General features: G+C 40.3%; 1 protein-coding gene across 2 annotated transcripts in view; it reads right to left on the bottom strand.

Moving 5' to 3' along the window:
- Positions 1-472: 472 nt before the first annotated feature.
- The window catches only part of plpp4 (phospholipid phosphatase 4), a 49,524-nt gene continuing 33,115 nt past the window's right edge, over positions 473-16,881 (bottom strand). For both annotated transcript variants that reach the window (XM_069538982.1, XM_020092267.2), the window contains exons 4-7: positions 13,626-13,689; positions 13,339-13,463; positions 5,378-5,548; positions 473-3,975 (exon numbers count right to left, since the gene is read on the bottom strand). In XM_069538982.1, the coding sequence (XP_069395083.1) occupies positions 3,767-3,975; positions 5,378-5,548; positions 13,339-13,463; positions 13,626-13,689 (569 nt within the window). In that variant the 3' untranslated portion in view covers positions 473-3,766. The remainder of the gene's footprint in view (positions 3,976-5,377; positions 5,549-13,338; positions 13,464-13,625; positions 13,690-16,881) is intronic.

The raw sequence follows: 16,881 nt of genomic DNA, 5'->3' as shown, positions 1-16,881 counted from the left end.
TCGTGAGCATGTTAGTGTGCTAAAAACAGCCTATTTCTTGATACTACGGCTAGAATTTATTTCAAAAGTTCTCCATGTGTTATTTATGATGTATTGTCAGGTGTCCTTGGGTATCTAGAAAGGCGCTGTGCATTTATTTTTATTATTTTTATTATTATTATTATTATTACCATTAAAGTACCTCTGTGGTTTTCAGACCATTAGAATGCTGTAATTACTTTTTAGTTTAGTCTGTCAGCACTTCAATATATTTTAATAAAACATGCTTATCAACAGATCCATTGATTTTAATAAATATTTATGCTTATGTTGAATATAAAGGAAGGAAACCAATATGGTAGCTCATATTTTGGCATTATAATTCTCATGGGGGTTTTTTTTACACTCATTTACTCTATACTGTGGAAAGTTGTCCTTTAAATCCTGGTTATATCCTTCTCATATGAAAAGCATCAGGCAGTCTTAAGCATACATATGTTTATTGAAAACTCCCTAAACAAGAGTGAAACACAACTAAAGCAAGAAAAAATCACAACACACACTTAGAACACAGTTCCATTCACTCTCTCTCACACACACACACACACACACTCAGCTGCTTCAGGAGCACTGTGCAGTCTGTCAGCAGGACCGTTGAATAAATTCACTGAAACGGAACATGGGATGCATCTCATTCCATTGTTTGCTGCTGCATAATGTGAGACTGTCCGTTTGCATATAATAAGGAATAATGTTGTAACACCTATGATGTGATTACAGGGTGGAATGTCTCCACATGAACACCCTCAGACCTTGATTTGTTTCGATGTGTTGGATGCATGAGAAGCAGTTCAGAGTTCCTATAGCAACAACAAACGCAGACTCCAACGGTCACACTTTGACAAAATACATTAGGCTCCTTTGTTTTCTTCACGGACGGGTTTCACACAGCTGCAGTCTTTTATTGTACATAAAGTATAGAAACAGCAAAACACAGCTCAAAGAGTTCTCAAGGCAAGACATGCTTATTCATAGAAAACACTTCTTCTCACAAATGGAACTGGCATGCCATGAACAAAGATTCTTACACGCTTCTTTTCTTCAGACATCTGTAATTTCATCATTCTTTAATATTTTTTTGTTACTTCTATCCCATCAGACTCTGGGATGGTGAAATGGCTGGAAATAATTCACAAGCAGTGGTGTCCTTTATACAACGTTGTATTAGGGCCAAGTTGAGGGAAAAAAATTAGATTACAGAAATTCAATCAACAACTTTTAAAGGTAAATGTATTACAATTCATTGTTTAAACTTTTATCATTAAATATTACAACTCAATCTTAATGCAACAATTACGATTTCTCCACTTTATTCACGACATGTTATATATATATTTAGATTCATATTTTTTTCTTCAACATGGCCCTACTACTTCTTGTATGTCTGAACATCTGATTTGAAAATAATTAAAAAAATTATGGATTATATATATTTTTTTTCTTGGTAGAAAACTTTTATTTCAAATTTACTCTTCCACCATTTGAAAAAAGTAACGCCTACTGCTACAAAAGTATCTATAGCACCAAAGCCAAAATACTCTTACAGACATGGTTTCTGAACAATATATATTTTTTCTCAATATACATAACATCTAATAGGAGAAAACTAAATGACAAGGTATGGACATCAGGCTGCCAAGTCAGGCGAATGCAGGTCTATAGAACATAATGCGTCTCAGTCACAATCATTTCATCTGCCTCGAGACGTCAGAATGTCTCTGTCACTGGTATCCAGGGCGGCGCTGACAGACTCTGCAGAACCACACAGTCAGTTTCAAGTTACACTTCTCAGTGTCTTCAAGTCCAGTCACAGAGTCTGACGAGCAGAGTCAAGCACCTCCTCCCTTCATTCTTTGTAAAGTTTCATTCGATATTGCATTAGTGTACTGCAAACAACCCCACTCTCACACACACATACACTATTAAGAATGTGCCACTGGGTTGCATCAGTGACAGAGGCTTCATTGATTTCTGTAACTGATGTTTAAAGGAATTTTGTTCGCCGCGAATATCTCGTTGCGTATCCCTGTGCCACGAGCGCAGGAAGCAAACCGCAGCTGAAGGTACATGTCTCCACTGATGCTTTTTACACAAACACGTGTCAACAGACATATGTAAAAAGTCTAGATCGCACTCAAACATCCTGACAAGATCATAAAATTACAAAATAGCCTTGGTGCTCATTTCATATCATGCTGTTTTGATGTTTTTTTTAACCTCCCCATTAATGTCACAGCAATGGCAAAACAAACACGGTAACTAAGGCAACGAAATGATCCCTCATTTAGGACTAAACTTGTGAGAGGCTACAAATTGCTTTTCTGATGATAGGGAACCAGTAATGCTTCATGTTTGAAAAAAAAAAAAAAATCATAAGAGGGTACATACGACCCAAGCTGAAAAAAATAAGCTACAGATCTTTGGTGTCTGCTTCGTTTCAACGCAGTGTTCCTAAATGAAGCCTGGTAATATTCCTAAATACCAGAACATTAATGGATGAATAATACATCATAAGCACTGTTCCGGGCTCTGGCCTGTCGTCTGCTGAATGTGAGATTGTCCATTTATGGGACTGCAGTGGGCTGAGAGCCATTTGCAATGCTTGGGCAGTCCGTGGGGCACCTCATATAGTCCTAATGTCCTCATAAGCCACGGTGGCCAACCTCCCTCAAAGGATTAATGCAGGATCAGATTGGAGTTTGTGCCTGTCCAGACACACTTCCGCCATGCCATATCCACCTGCCAGTTATTGATTGCACTCATTGAGAAACAATTTTGGCTCCAAACCCCTGTGCAACCCCAGGGAACACGTGCTCAACTCAGGGCTTATGAAAGAAATAAAGTTGGATGGTGACGAGATGAGGAGGAAGAATTTGGGATGGGTGGTGTCGAGTATTGCACAGGAAAGCTAAATGGAACTTTTAAGAGTAAGGTAGATGAGTTGTTTTAGAAGGGTTGTGAAACGCAGACCAGTGCTAATCTCAAGAATATATTTGTCCAAGATCTATAATCATGTTACAATGGTCAGTTACAAATGAAAAGATATGAATCTAGTTCCCCATGTCCTTACATTTTAAACCAACACATTGGCTCCCTCTGAAAATACAGGGTCTGAAAGTCAAACTGAAACACTCACAATGTCGCTGCATTGCTCTCAGATTCTGTAATTTGTTTCCAACTGTGCCATCAAACACACAATATCTAATTAGTTTAATTACAGTGGTTTGATTTCATGGTTTGATTGCTGTGACATTTTAATGGGATTTCTTGGGTTGCCCCCAACTTGCTGTCCCAGTCCTTAAATAGCAAAACATTAAATGTACTCCAGCGTAAAAACGAGCTGCCAGCCATGTCTCTTATTAGGCAAAGACTTCCAGCAAAGACTGGCATTATTTTTATCCTCCTTCACAGCCATTAATAAGACCCGCTTTCTTCAGGTTTTCAACATGTTTTTCTCTCTTCCCTCTCAGTGGTGATGTCCCATATTCGTAGGCTCCTCTCATACATCACATCTAAATATAGACTTTCATGGCTGCTGAGCAAGAGCCAGATTTAAAAGAATAAACACAAAAAGAATGTGGGTGTCACCGAGACTGAGTGTAACTGTATGAAGATGAAGTGTTAATGTCCACTTGAATGTACGATAGCCGGCCAGTCACTAGGGATGGGGAGGTGGGCTTGGCGGCTTCGTGAAGGTGTTGGGGGTAGTCTCGGTGGTGGCCACTAGTCATACTGGACCTTCAGTCAAGCCCTCCAGGGGGAGGGTGGTGGCATTGTCAGTGGGCTGCGGGTCGTCCGGGGGATGCGAGGACACGTGGGTGGCGGCGGCCAGACTGGCGTAAGGCAGGTGGCAGTCCGTGTGCAGAAAGGGTGGGTAGTGCTGGCGGTAGCAGATGTACGCAAACAGCAACCCGATCACTCCTCCAACAAAGGCGTCTGCAAAAGTCACAATAACACATATATTTTAAGATGTGCATCCATGTTTAATTTTAGCATATATGGAGGCAGCGGAACAACACCTGCTCTGAGAATGAACACAATTAATTAGACATTACTGTATTTGTGCTAGTGCGTTTCAGTGAGCATCCATCATGCCTGGTTAGTTTAGAGGTCGACAGCAAACTAAATGGCCTGATGATGAATCTGTGCTACTGAGCACGTGCCTTTTGGACATGCTCTGTCACTTTTTCATCCACACCTAACACTTTTGTATTAAACCTCGCTCCCTTTAAGCTATGTTTCATTTATACTATCACACTGCCAGGCTGAATATTAAGCCTATATTGCTGCATATAGATCAAATTGACATGGCCAGTTGGTGGCTGGAGCAGCTGATATAGATGCTAGATGATATCAAAATTGCATTTTCCATAGGCCTTCCTTTATTGTCTCTTTTCAGGGCGGGAAATGAAATATAGTATATCATCGATTTCCAGAAACTGAGAACTTTACAATGCATGAGCTTGTTCTGTGAATTTTTCATCGACCTCTGTCTGCTAAATGTAATAGAAAGTGATTTGATGCAATGTATTCGTTTGGTGGCCTCATTGAGACAGTGATTGGAAGTTCAGTTTGTGTTTAGATTCAGTGCAGATTGATGCCCCTCAAGTGTAATGGGCTGCACTGATCCCTCAGACCTGTGAGAGGAGGGAGGATAAGTACGTGCAGACTCTGAAAGTTGACCGCTCGCCTGCAACTCCAACCTGCGTTGTGCTTTTGATGAATCGTCTTTAAATAAATTGTCTGTTTTGTATCTGCCCAGCTCACCAGCAGCATATGGCTCTGTGAAACTAATTAACACCATATGACAGAGCTGTCACACCACATATCCTCTCCCACACACCACCCACATATGCAGTCCCTCATTCCCTCCCAGTCTCCCTCCAGTTCTTCCACAACAGATATGAAAGCTCGTAACTGTCCCTTTCTCCCAGGCTGCTGAATTAAATGCCACCTCACTGTCATCTAAGGCAGTTTTCAGGAAATCAAAAACCGTCATTATGCTACAACTGACATTCTTATCGAATGCAGTTTTCAGTCTGTTGCGCAAAAAGGCAGGAGACTCAGCCTGATTTTCTCTACATTGTGTTGGGGCCCTCCCGGAATTTGCCAGCCATGTTGATGCAGTAAAAAATATGCGTGATTGAAGCTGCTATTTGAAATAAGGCATCACCAGGAATTTGCTTTATAAATTATCTATATAATAATTATAAAAGATGAGATTAAAACAAGACTACAGCACAGCAATCCTTCTCAGGCACGAGAAGATTTAAACTGTGTAAGTTAAGAACATGCTGCATTCATGCAACTCTTATTGAGCAGGAGCTGTTGGGCCAACCTTGCCAGTGGTGTTTGTAGTCACAAGTCCGGGACAGTGCAATCATCATGGCGCTGTAGAGGGGCAACACCATGGCACAGAGACGCCAGCTACGCCCTCGACCCTGATCCGTGAAACACTGCAGCTTCCCCGCCAGATAGAAGGAGGTGAAGCCCAGACCAGAGAAAGCAACTGACAAAGAAAGGAAGACATAGAAAGAAGACAAAGAGGGCGACACTTCAACAACATATTCAGCATTCACTTTATAAACTCTCCCCCTGTCTGTGACGAATCCTCTTGTTCATTGGCAAAGACATAAACTGCAAGGGACTGTCTTGTGAAAGTCAATCACCCTGTGTAACCGTCATGTCTGCAACAGGGTGAAAAATAAAATCAACAATGGAAAGGACAACTATAGTGTCATTAGAGAGCATTTCACAACATAACGCAGGAGGCAGATGGGAGTTTTGCAGCATGTCCCCTGCCACCCACTCGCAGGTGAGCTCACTGAGCGATGGAACTTCAGTCTGTCAGGCAAAAATCTCCACATTGAATTCATTGTGTGCGACAGGTGCCTGAGAGCAGACGGAGTTAAACACACACATACAAAGCACAACCCACACACTGAAGACTTGTTTATCAATGTGCATTTACTCCACAGTGGAGTGTGCACATGGCAGCAGTGAGCATCCCTGAGCCAACACACTAAATTAGGTTCCCAGTGAAATCATTGTCTAATAAAGATTAGACTGGACTATAGTTGGTGCATAGTTTAATGGCTATCCCAACTACGGCAAAACAGCCTGAGGTCACAGGGAAGACTATGGCCCTGTCGGACAAACAAACATGACTTAGCTGCGGTCCGAGCTGTGCTGAAGGGTCTTAGCTGATGGTCGTAGTGTAAGAGAAACAGCGGCTGTCTAACTGTGTGAATTAAAAGTTGGGTGATGGAGCCATAAAAGATGGTGCTGAGACGGGGGTCATTAGTTTACCACAGTGGACCACACAGCACAATTCAGCACCCATCACCTGCCCATTTGTCACTCAACCCACGAGTCAGCCGAGATTACTGAGGGTGGTATGACACGTGTGTAGCCTGTAGATAGAGACGGAGGATGGTGGAAAGAGATGAACGTCCTGCTGTCTCCGAGCTTGTTCTGCTGTCAGGGAGCTAGAGATGACACAATTAACATCTGTGCATTTACCATTAGGCATTTTACATCAATGTATTGAATGGCCGGGATAGGCTTACACTAGATTTTTATTTTAAAATAAATATTTGTATGGTGCCGTAAATAACTGATGCAAGTTTGCAAGATGGCATGTTTATTATAAAATGTACTTCTACATTGATCTTCAGCCAGGAGTTAATAATGTGTGGTTTTAATGAGATTCAATAATGGTATGTGTGGTGTACTGTATGTTTTTTTGTTGTTGTACCTAACCATCATAGGGTCGATCTCAGGCATACTGCAGGTTTTCTTTCCAGCACTGGTTTAATGGCCCAGGAAACTCACAGACCAGCTGCTTGGTTGTAAATCATCTCACAAAACTTTTAATTAATGAATTATTCTAAAATGAAGAACCTAATTAGAGATGCACATTAAACACAATCAATTATTTATTTTTATTAGGGTAATTATTCATAGATAACTCCTGCAGTGTAATATGAAAACTGACAAAAAATATTTTAAAAATATTATCGCATTGTACTTTCTTTGAGTTGATATTCGTGGATGACACACATTTATAAATCAAATATTCTAATTTTGCACTGAATCAAAAAGGCATTAAAATGTTCTGGACCTTTGTGGTCTCACTCACCTCCACCCTGCCTCTAACGTGGTTGGGTTAAGGAATGAAGAGTGATGACTGTTTAGGGGCAGGTTGGGCTGAGAATATCAAGGGGAGGTGTCGGGTGTGGAGTGGTCAAAACAACAGAGCGACAAAATAATGACTGGTCCTGGCAAATGTGTTGTAGATCATTTACATGGCGCCTAAACACGTCCAATCAGCCAATGTATGGACACTACAAAGAGTCCTGTAGCAGCTGATCCTTCATAGGATAACTGGGATTTTTGAATCTTTTTTTGGGTGTAAATAATCTTTGGAATCAGCCGTATTGAGCAAGCACAGTTTACATGGGAATTGCAAAATAGCTCTACAATGTAATCAAACATTCCAACAAGATTCCTATAAAGACAGAATTTAAATTTTTAAAGCAAAAGTTCATATTTTGTGTAACCAGAAATTATATTGTTGTTCAAAGACACCAAACTTCATTGACCAAAAGCCCAAAAACTGTGTGTTAGTTTGTGTTATTGTGTGGTGCATTCACTTCAGTGAAGGATCTGAATATTATTTCCAGCAATGAACATCACACAATAAGTCATGCAGTAATAGACCCAGCATCCTTCATTGCTCATCATCTGACTTCTGAGCGAACTCCTCAAATTTCCAATCACCCAGCAGCTCACTCAACATTTATTTTAATGGCTCTCACCATAGCTAAGACAATTACATAACTCAATTCGTAAGACGGAGCTAAATTATCTATAAATTACATATTCAATCTTCTGATTGAACTTTTTAACTTGGGAAATTCCCTGCAGTTTTACATGAGGGCATTTCAGAGACACCTTTTCAGAGTTTCTGCACTGCTGATTCCACATCACTAATATATAACTATAATTTATACCAATGAAAGAGTGCTTTGTGTTGTCTTCTGTTCTGTATTGATGTGATGGACCCCAAATCATCACCCAATATATTCCTATGCAAAGACAGCACATGAAAATCAATGCTCAGGATCCAGCCAGGACCTAGTATTCTACTATCCCCTATTATCATTCGGAGTGATGGGGGCTGGAGCTTATCCAAGCATGCTTGAGAGAAAGACAGGGACGTGCCGAGGGCAGGTCAACAAGCCCTCAGAGGGTGAATGCATTTATTCACCCACAGTCACAGTTACACTGTGTGCAGAGTGTTTGTGCATCAGAAGAAACCACATAAACACAGTAAGTGTGAAACTGTAAAGCAGTATCATTAGAATATGTATATTACTTGAAATATGAGCTGTTGTTACTGAAGTTTAAATTAAAAAATAGGTCAAGATTAGTAATTAGGCTGATAAGTCTGTAATTGGGTTCAAGAACATAAAAACAGCGTTTTTTTTTTTTCATTTATTATGTTACAATTTTTGTGGGGCCTCAATGGCAAATATGGAAATCAATACAGGCAAATAAGATGTTGTAGGAAATGGAAACTATACAATATTTTGTTAGCTCCATCTGTTTAGAACTGTAACACAGACTTGCCATTTGAACCAAGCAAAATTGCATATGAATTATTAAAGGTATCATAAGAAATAATGGTGCAGTGTAGCAGTAAACAAAAATGCCTTATTTTCATTCTGTATATATCTGCAGAATATATTTGCAGCCATGGCGAGACAACATCACTAGGATTACACTAATGGAAATGCTTTGGTTATATGCATAATATATGAGCAGGAGATAGCTAATATATGATTCCCCACAACATCCAAAGAGACAAACAAACACATTTCTACATGTGAAATTAACATAATTAACTTATCCAATATATTTGCAGCAGTAAAGTTATACAATGAATATCAGGTATACCCAGAACAACTGATGGTCTCTCATCAAGAGGCAGCAGAAGTCCCCTAAAAGCCAGAGGACAGGGAGGAGGACGACAATGAGAAAATAACAACACAGTAATATATCCGCTTCATGCACTTAAAAGCCTTGAAAAGTGATTCCCCTGAGACTAAACAAAGACGGCTAATGGGAGTGATGAGCTGTGCAGTTGTTTTTTGCATCTTCAAAACAAACACAACGTTTGTTGAGAAGCTGTAAGTGAGGACGTCTGATTAAGAAAGGTGACTGAGGACAATTTTACATTCAGAACAAGATATGATTAATAACACGGTAATTTCATGTGTGTTACCAAGGTAACCAAGGGTTATCTAACCTCTGACTGGGTGAGCAGCTATATCTGAGGCCCATGTTATTCCATCCAAAACATCAAACATGAATTTTGGGAACATGCAGACAATACAGAGTTTTGATTAAGATTGTTTCTCCACTATTAATTTATCATTTTGCGTGACCACTTCTTCGTCATTCGTTTTAATCATCATCAAATCAGATACATTTTTATAGAGTTGGTTGCATGTGATGGATAAAGGCAGTTTTAAAGCAGCAGGATAAATTGAAATGGACATAACTTCAGGTTTCAGTTTGGATTTTAAATGAAATCACTGAACACATGAACGATGCATTGCCATGACTTTTACTGCAGACATTTGTGTTCTTAAAGGATAGATTATGGTAACTTTTGCCGTGATTTGAATTCTCAACTAGCAACTATCATTTGGCTAAAATGTTTATTGATCCAAAAAATTCCAGGTAAAACGGATCAGTTTACATTGAGTGTTAAACATAATGTTAAGTGGCCCATGTTAGCATGCTCAAACTTAATTAAGTCAGTAATACATATTGTACCCACTACACTACAGGGTTAGTTAGGCCTGTCCCTGTTAGTATTTAGCTAAATTAATGACCTAGGTACGTATACAGCCTCACATAACCGCTTATCTGGCTGTAAATTTGAAAAGATTGTATTTGTTTTGTCTTTGGTTTCTTCATTGATACAATTGCTTACATAAATATATTCCTGTATAATCTTGGTACTGTATAATGTGTTTAGTGTATAGTACGTCGGGGGTGAGTGGGCTACAGCAGGGCAGCAAACCCTTTATAAAGAGGTACAAATAAATCACTGGGTGGTAAAAAGAGACATACAGCAGACTGAATAACAAACAATGAAAACAAAGCATATAAGGAAATGTTCTGTTGAACCAAATGAACCCACAAAGGACACAATTTTCTTTCAAGATTTGGCTGCGGATCCTCAAAAAATGCTCAGGTCAAAGCCACTGCAAAGTTGTGAAGTTGGATAATAAATATCTGTCTCCATAATTTTCTCCACTTTCTCTCTGATGAAATATCATCAGTGAAGCACTTACCTCCTGGATAGGTCAGACAAAGAGTCTGTGTGTTTTTGATTAAATCACACTAGTGATCGTCTCCATCTCCCAGCCTTCCCCCACTCTCTCCCTTCTATTGTGACCTCTGACCCTTGTAGGGAACACTGGGACACCCTTCAGACCAAAAGTGATGCATATTAACCAACCATTTGGGCACCGAGCCTGTTTCAAACATTAGCATACAAAAGCTGAGCAGGAACTCATTAGCACCGTATAATTGCTGCGCTCCTACTCAAGCTGTTCCTCAACCTTCGCCTCTGTGCACACTCCAGACACACTGAGGGCCTGAGTGAGTAAACACACGGGAGATCACTTTGCAGAAGAGTGTTTCTCTCCCTAGACACTGAACTAGTATGATGGACGTTCCATGCTATGCTATTGATTGTAGATAGTTTGAGCAATGTGATTAGGTCTGTCTTCGGAGGATTTCTTTATTCAGGGGAGGGAATGTAGACGGTAAAGCTGGCAGATGGTTTTTAAGAGTGCCTATTTATTGATCAAATCTAATGGGCTTAATATGCACAGGGAGAGATGTTGAGATGAATATGAATAAGAAGCAGGCGATCTGCAGCTAACGCTGGAGGGCCTGCTTCAGGGACTTTACCACTTCCTATGTTGTTGAAGGAGTTTGACTTTCTCCTTCTGGGACCAGTCTCCTAAAATTTCTGTGACTTTGCTATGAAGTGAATCAAGAAATCAGAGAGAGAATGAGCAGCATAAAAACAATTGTTGGAGACCGAAATCTGAAAATGTGTTGAATTCTACATACATCTGTTCTCCAGACTCATAGAAGGTCACCGTGACCTTTGACCACTGAAATCTAATCAGTTAAGCTGAGTCAAAGGACTCTCTTGAGGTGTGAAATGTTCAGAAGGCAATAAAGGTTTCAGTCACAGTGACCTTGACCTTCGATCTCCAAACTGTAATCAGGTCACCCTGTAGTCCAAATGATGTTGTGCCACGTGTGATAAAATTCCCCATGGGTGTTCCTGATATGATCACAAGCACTGAGGCATAAATAAAATGAAGCTGCCATCAACAGCTGTTTAAAAAACAGCCGTCATCGAATACTAAATAATAAATACAAAGTTGGGTGTGCATTTATATTTTCGTCCTCGCTAATTGTTATGATTAGTATATTTACCATGTAGATTAGCATTCTTTGGGGAGGATCTGTGTGTGTCTGTGAATGCAAAACAGCTTATTTTGTCCATAGTCATACCAGCAAGAGTAGATGTGGCATTAAATCCAGATTCCACTTTGAATAAGCCCGCATTCACCCTCGTCATCTGTCTGGCCCTATTCCCTGTCCATTTCCACATTCGTCTGGTTAAAAGCTCTGTAACTTATGCATGGTCCAAAAAGTGTTGTCCCGGTGAAAAGGGGGAGACAGACGGGAAATTGGATTTTTTCGTCCTTCCCCTGGCCACGCTGGCATATGGGTGCTCCTTGTGTCCCAGTTGCACGGCTCCCTCAATCACTTTCTCACTCACAGCACAACAACATAAGGCTGTTAGAGCTGCCCTGCAGATGTATGTAATCGGTACACCGTGCTGCAGTGAATTACAGAGCAATGTCCCCTCTCTGCTTTTTTCTAATGGGATTCAGCCAGCACCTCGAAACATTTCCTCCTGACAGCAGGTGTCTGAATAGCTGGACATGTGCAACTTTACTATCATGCCAAAACAACAATTTGTTATCAGACAATGAAATTCAAATACATTTTGACCACCTATAGCATCTTATCAACACACAGAGACCAATTATTCCCATGTTTGATTTAAGGCCCTTTAAAGAGCAGTTCACAGCAGCCACACTCACAGCAGGATGACAATTAAACACATTCACACACCATTTCACATGCACTGGGTTTCCTGCACATGCACATACACCCTCCACCTCCAAGAATATTTATTTTTTCGCTGCCCTGTTATTTTCAATGTAAATAGAATATGGAATAAAAAAAAGACATGAGTTCACAGTGACATGGATTTTCGCTTTTCCAATGCTTCAGTCTGATGCAGCTATAGGCTTATTTACACATTCCTGCCATGTTTATGAATTCTACATAATTAACTTTAAGGAAATTTAATACGAAATTTGAATAAAAGCAAACAATATAAATATAAAGTGAGCCCCAGTCGGAGCACAGCTCACTGGAGGATATAAAGATATATTTTGCATTATGCGTAATAGATCGCAGGAGGTTCAGTGTAATTCCACTGCTATCATTTTATTGGTGGTGGAGTTTCCTGAGGTCCATATAAACCAGAGCAAGATTTTAAAAAAATGTCAAAGGTATCTTTTATGGTAAATGCTTCAAGGCCACTAAGGGATGTATTCTCCTGAATGCAGTCTTTACATGATGCACCCCCGTAAACATCCTGCATTCAACACAGCAGACACTCCCTGTGTACCACTTACATCCATCTGCTGGACAACATAGAAAACATGTGAATAATTTAGCACGCTGCTCAGGCAAAAACCGCCTGGAAAGCAATATGGTCCGAAAGATGTTGCCTGTCCCACTGCACAGCTGAACGAAGCAGGGAGTCAGATAAAACCGACACATCCACCAAGTGCACAAGTATGATGGGCTCAATCAACCACACCCACTATCATCTAAACAAGCTGCCTGCGGATGTTTAAATTGCTCGATAACTCATTGCAACGTGGTTACCTTTGAAGAGAGACAGCAACAAGATCATCACTTTGAAATGTGATGTAAACACCTCAGCGACACCCAGTCAGCATTTTCTACATGTGAAATACTGCTCAGAGCACAGAGATCAAACTGAGTGAATAGCTACACTCATATGCAGTATTAATGACTAGGAGCTCTGATATCTTTTGACATTGTTTCATGAGTGCTGGCAGTGATCTGTGTGGGTAGCTGACTGATGCTCACAGGAGGAATGACTGCTGGGGAAGCTCTTGCGTCCCTCTGAGACCAGATCTGGCTCCCCGGTGCACAGCATCTTCACATTCCCTTGTCCGTCTGGGAAACAGCGCTGGAAGTAATCAGGCCTGGGTCTGGAAATCAAAAAACAAAAGACTGAGTTTGAATGTGAATGCTAGAAAGTTTTCCATTTCCCTGTCAAATATAGTCAGTAAAAGTTAAAAGACACATTATTCAGAGGATACAGCTCAACATTCAATATCAGCCTGCAAAGTGCTTCAGCTTGTTTAGCATACCTGCCAACAATCAGCTTGATGGTGTTTGTGAAGACTCCATTCAGGGCGAGAGCCAGGGACACAGCTGGAGGAGAGGGAACACACAGTCAACTGAACATCTTACAGTTCAGAGGGTTATCACTGAAACAAACGAGACAGGTTCACGTGGCATTTTCTGCATGAATAACATTACATGTGTATTGAAGGTATTCATTTTACTATCAGTCCACTGCAGGCTCTGGCAGGTTACCCACTCCTCTGACATGTTGTCCAAATAAAGCAGCTAATTAGCTTCATGGGAATTTCCCCAGCAGATGGACGGTTGGTTCATCAGGTTTATATGCAAACCAGCATGTCATGATATCTGACCATGCAAACATGTACGAGAGATGTCAGAAGTTATTTCAAATCCTGGAGTGGTCATGGATTTCTGCTACATCACAGTAATGGAATAGTTGTTGAGATATTTCCCTCAAAGCCACAAATGTACCAAATTTCCTTTATGATACAGCTTATAGTCCGATCAGATCTGATCTCCACTGTGCTGCCCAAGCAAAATGTTATCACCAAAATGAAATAAGTAGAACATAAAGAGTTTAACACTAGCAAACATCAATTAGATATTTAATATGGAGAAAATAGTTGTGAAAAAACTGTGAAGTAATTTGCTTCAGCTCAATTTGTTAATAGGAAACAGGAGAACTATGCTTGGTTGACAGGTAGGAACTGCACATAACCGTACGTTCATTTAATTAGCGATGAAGCAAACCACTGTGGGCCCATCATTAGCCAGAGTGCCTGCCCTCACAGGTTAATCCCAGTAGTCTGCAGGCAAATTGAATTCACCCCACGTCGCCAGTGCTCAAATTTATTATCCTCCTGAGCTGCTGAGAGGAGCACAGCATCAACGATATTTAACATCCTGTTATTTTGGGGAATGCCTGTGTGCAGCTCAGATGAAAACCCAAATGGCACATGTTCCATTTGACCAATTCAAGAACGGGACATTAAAGTGCAATGTGTTCACTGTTTCAGATCCAACTCAGGGTGAGGTGATGGAGTGCGTGTGGTGGCCTGTAAAACCACTGCCGCAGCTGCATTCTGTAGACTTAGGAAATTCACTGATGGTCATTTAAGCTTTAATTAGCTTTGTGCTGGCACAACGCCGACAGTGGTCCTCGCATAGTTTTGGCAGTCCCTCCTGTTTGCACGTTTGCATATTCATAAAACTCCCGGCACCATAAGCCTCTTCTTTTTCTTTTATACACTTCTATGTCTATTATTTGATAGAAACAGACCATAATAACAGGATTAACACCACAACATGGAAAGATTTGTTACAATATCAACAACACATGCAGAAATCAGTCAGTGGAGTTAGATTGAGTAGCATAACTGATCAATCTCATAAACAGACATCATCCGCTCATTGTGAGCATGTCCGAGGTGCTGTAAAGTTACATCCATCCATCAATCATCCACACCACTTATCCTTTTAGGGCTGCAATGGAAAGATTGCCAGCTAATCACAGGGCCAACACATAAGCTGCTTTCAGACATACACTGAACTCTGGATAATCTCCTGAAATTATCCAGAGTGTGTGAGAATGCAAATGTACGTGTCAGTTTTCTCAAATATGTGACGGCTGCAAAACTGAAAAAAAAAAGAAAACAAATATCTCAGGATGGAAAACAGGTGTCAATCACATAGAAGACGCAGACGAAGATGACAACTTAGAATGCTAAATTCTAGAGCTTTTGGTGGTGTAATATGCTGATCATGCATTTGTCTTCCTATTGGTTTATTCAATCTGCAACACTATCTTCACCAATTTGGACTGTGCTGTGCTGTGTTAGGACTGTGCCTGCACCAGTGGTCACCAAAAATTGGACGTGCACAGCAGAGGTATAAGACATCTCACATGGAGTGCTTCCATCCAAATATTCTTCAAATTATTTAGCACTGTTGTCTCAAAATTCTCTGTTGAATCCAAGCCTGGCCAGGCTCTTTCTGTGTGGAGTTTTCATCTATAACTCAAGTTTCAAGTAATTTCTATCTTTCAACGCATTATACAGAGACCAGACTCTTTTTAAGGGAAAATCTTTCATTCTCTCACAAACCGGAAGATTGCTCCCTCTGCACACATCAAACAATACAACTCTGTGCCGTGAGATCTTAAATTCAGATGATGAACAATATATTTCATGTTTCTTCACCAAAATCCAAAATAATCACTGCAAAATCATTTTAGTACAATTCTCAGAGGGTCACCTCTTAGAAAATATAATCAAACTTAGATTATATAGCTTCATTATATCCTGTGACTGACAGAAAATCACAGAATTAAGTAGCAGGAGTGTTATTAGACAATCCTATGAAGGGAACATTGCGTTTTCTTACTTTTACGTGACAGCAGAATGTTCTGTATGAAACAATAAATCACTACGTTAGCAAAACCAAGTCTCACAGGTGAAGCAGGGGAGACAATCTAACTCAAACTCTAAATTGATGTCATCTTTTTTGTTTTCCTCCCTTGTGTTTCTCATTTTTCCCTGGGTTGTCTTTCTCTCTATCAGCAATCTGTCATCTGATCAGTTCATCATCCTTCCAAGACTCTGCAAAATATAAAGAATAGGTCCTTGGCTATTCCTTAGTAAACTCTTGACTTTTGTTTGTTGGACTTCTCTAATTCCTGTTTTCCCATTCTTCAGATTCTTGCCATGCAGTCCTGCCTGTATCCTACATCCCAAGCTCACAGATCCACATGCAATCACTAGCTCAACTGTATCCTGTCCTCAACCGTCACTGCTGGTCCCGTCACCTGTCCTGCTGACTTCCTCACTCTCTATCAATAATCCTGGCCTGGTTTAAGGATCAACCCCCAGTCACACTTTCCAGCGGAGGTGGCATGTAAAAAAATACATTTACTTCATTACTGTACTTTTTTAAATGTATCTGTACTTTACTTAATCAATTTATTTTCAGCAACATTTCCCTTTTAATTGCCTTCATATATCAGCAAAGCTTCTACTCCACTTTCAGTTATTTTATATGTTTGAAAAGGATAAATTATAAGAGGGGTATTGGTTAATTGATCCAATCAGAGGAGGAAGGTCACATTAGACTCTGCCTCCATCAGCAGCAGCCTCAAAGATGAGGAAACAGCTGAAATGGATTCTGAAGAGGCCACGACACTCCATTAATTCACATGACAATGTTTTCAGTAGCATCAGCAGCAACAATCTTTATTAACAAAGTCTGTACTATTGTTGTATT

Source organism: Paralichthys olivaceus, chromosome 14 (assembly GCF_024713975.1).
Source record: "Paralichthys olivaceus isolate ysfri-2021 chromosome 14, ASM2471397v2, whole genome shotgun sequence".
Classification (NCBI taxonomy): Eukaryota; Metazoa; Chordata; class Actinopteri; order Pleuronectiformes; family Paralichthyidae; genus Paralichthys; species Paralichthys olivaceus.
Note: the sequence above shows the minus strand (reverse complement) of the source record. Positions and strands in the feature narration are given on the sequence as shown.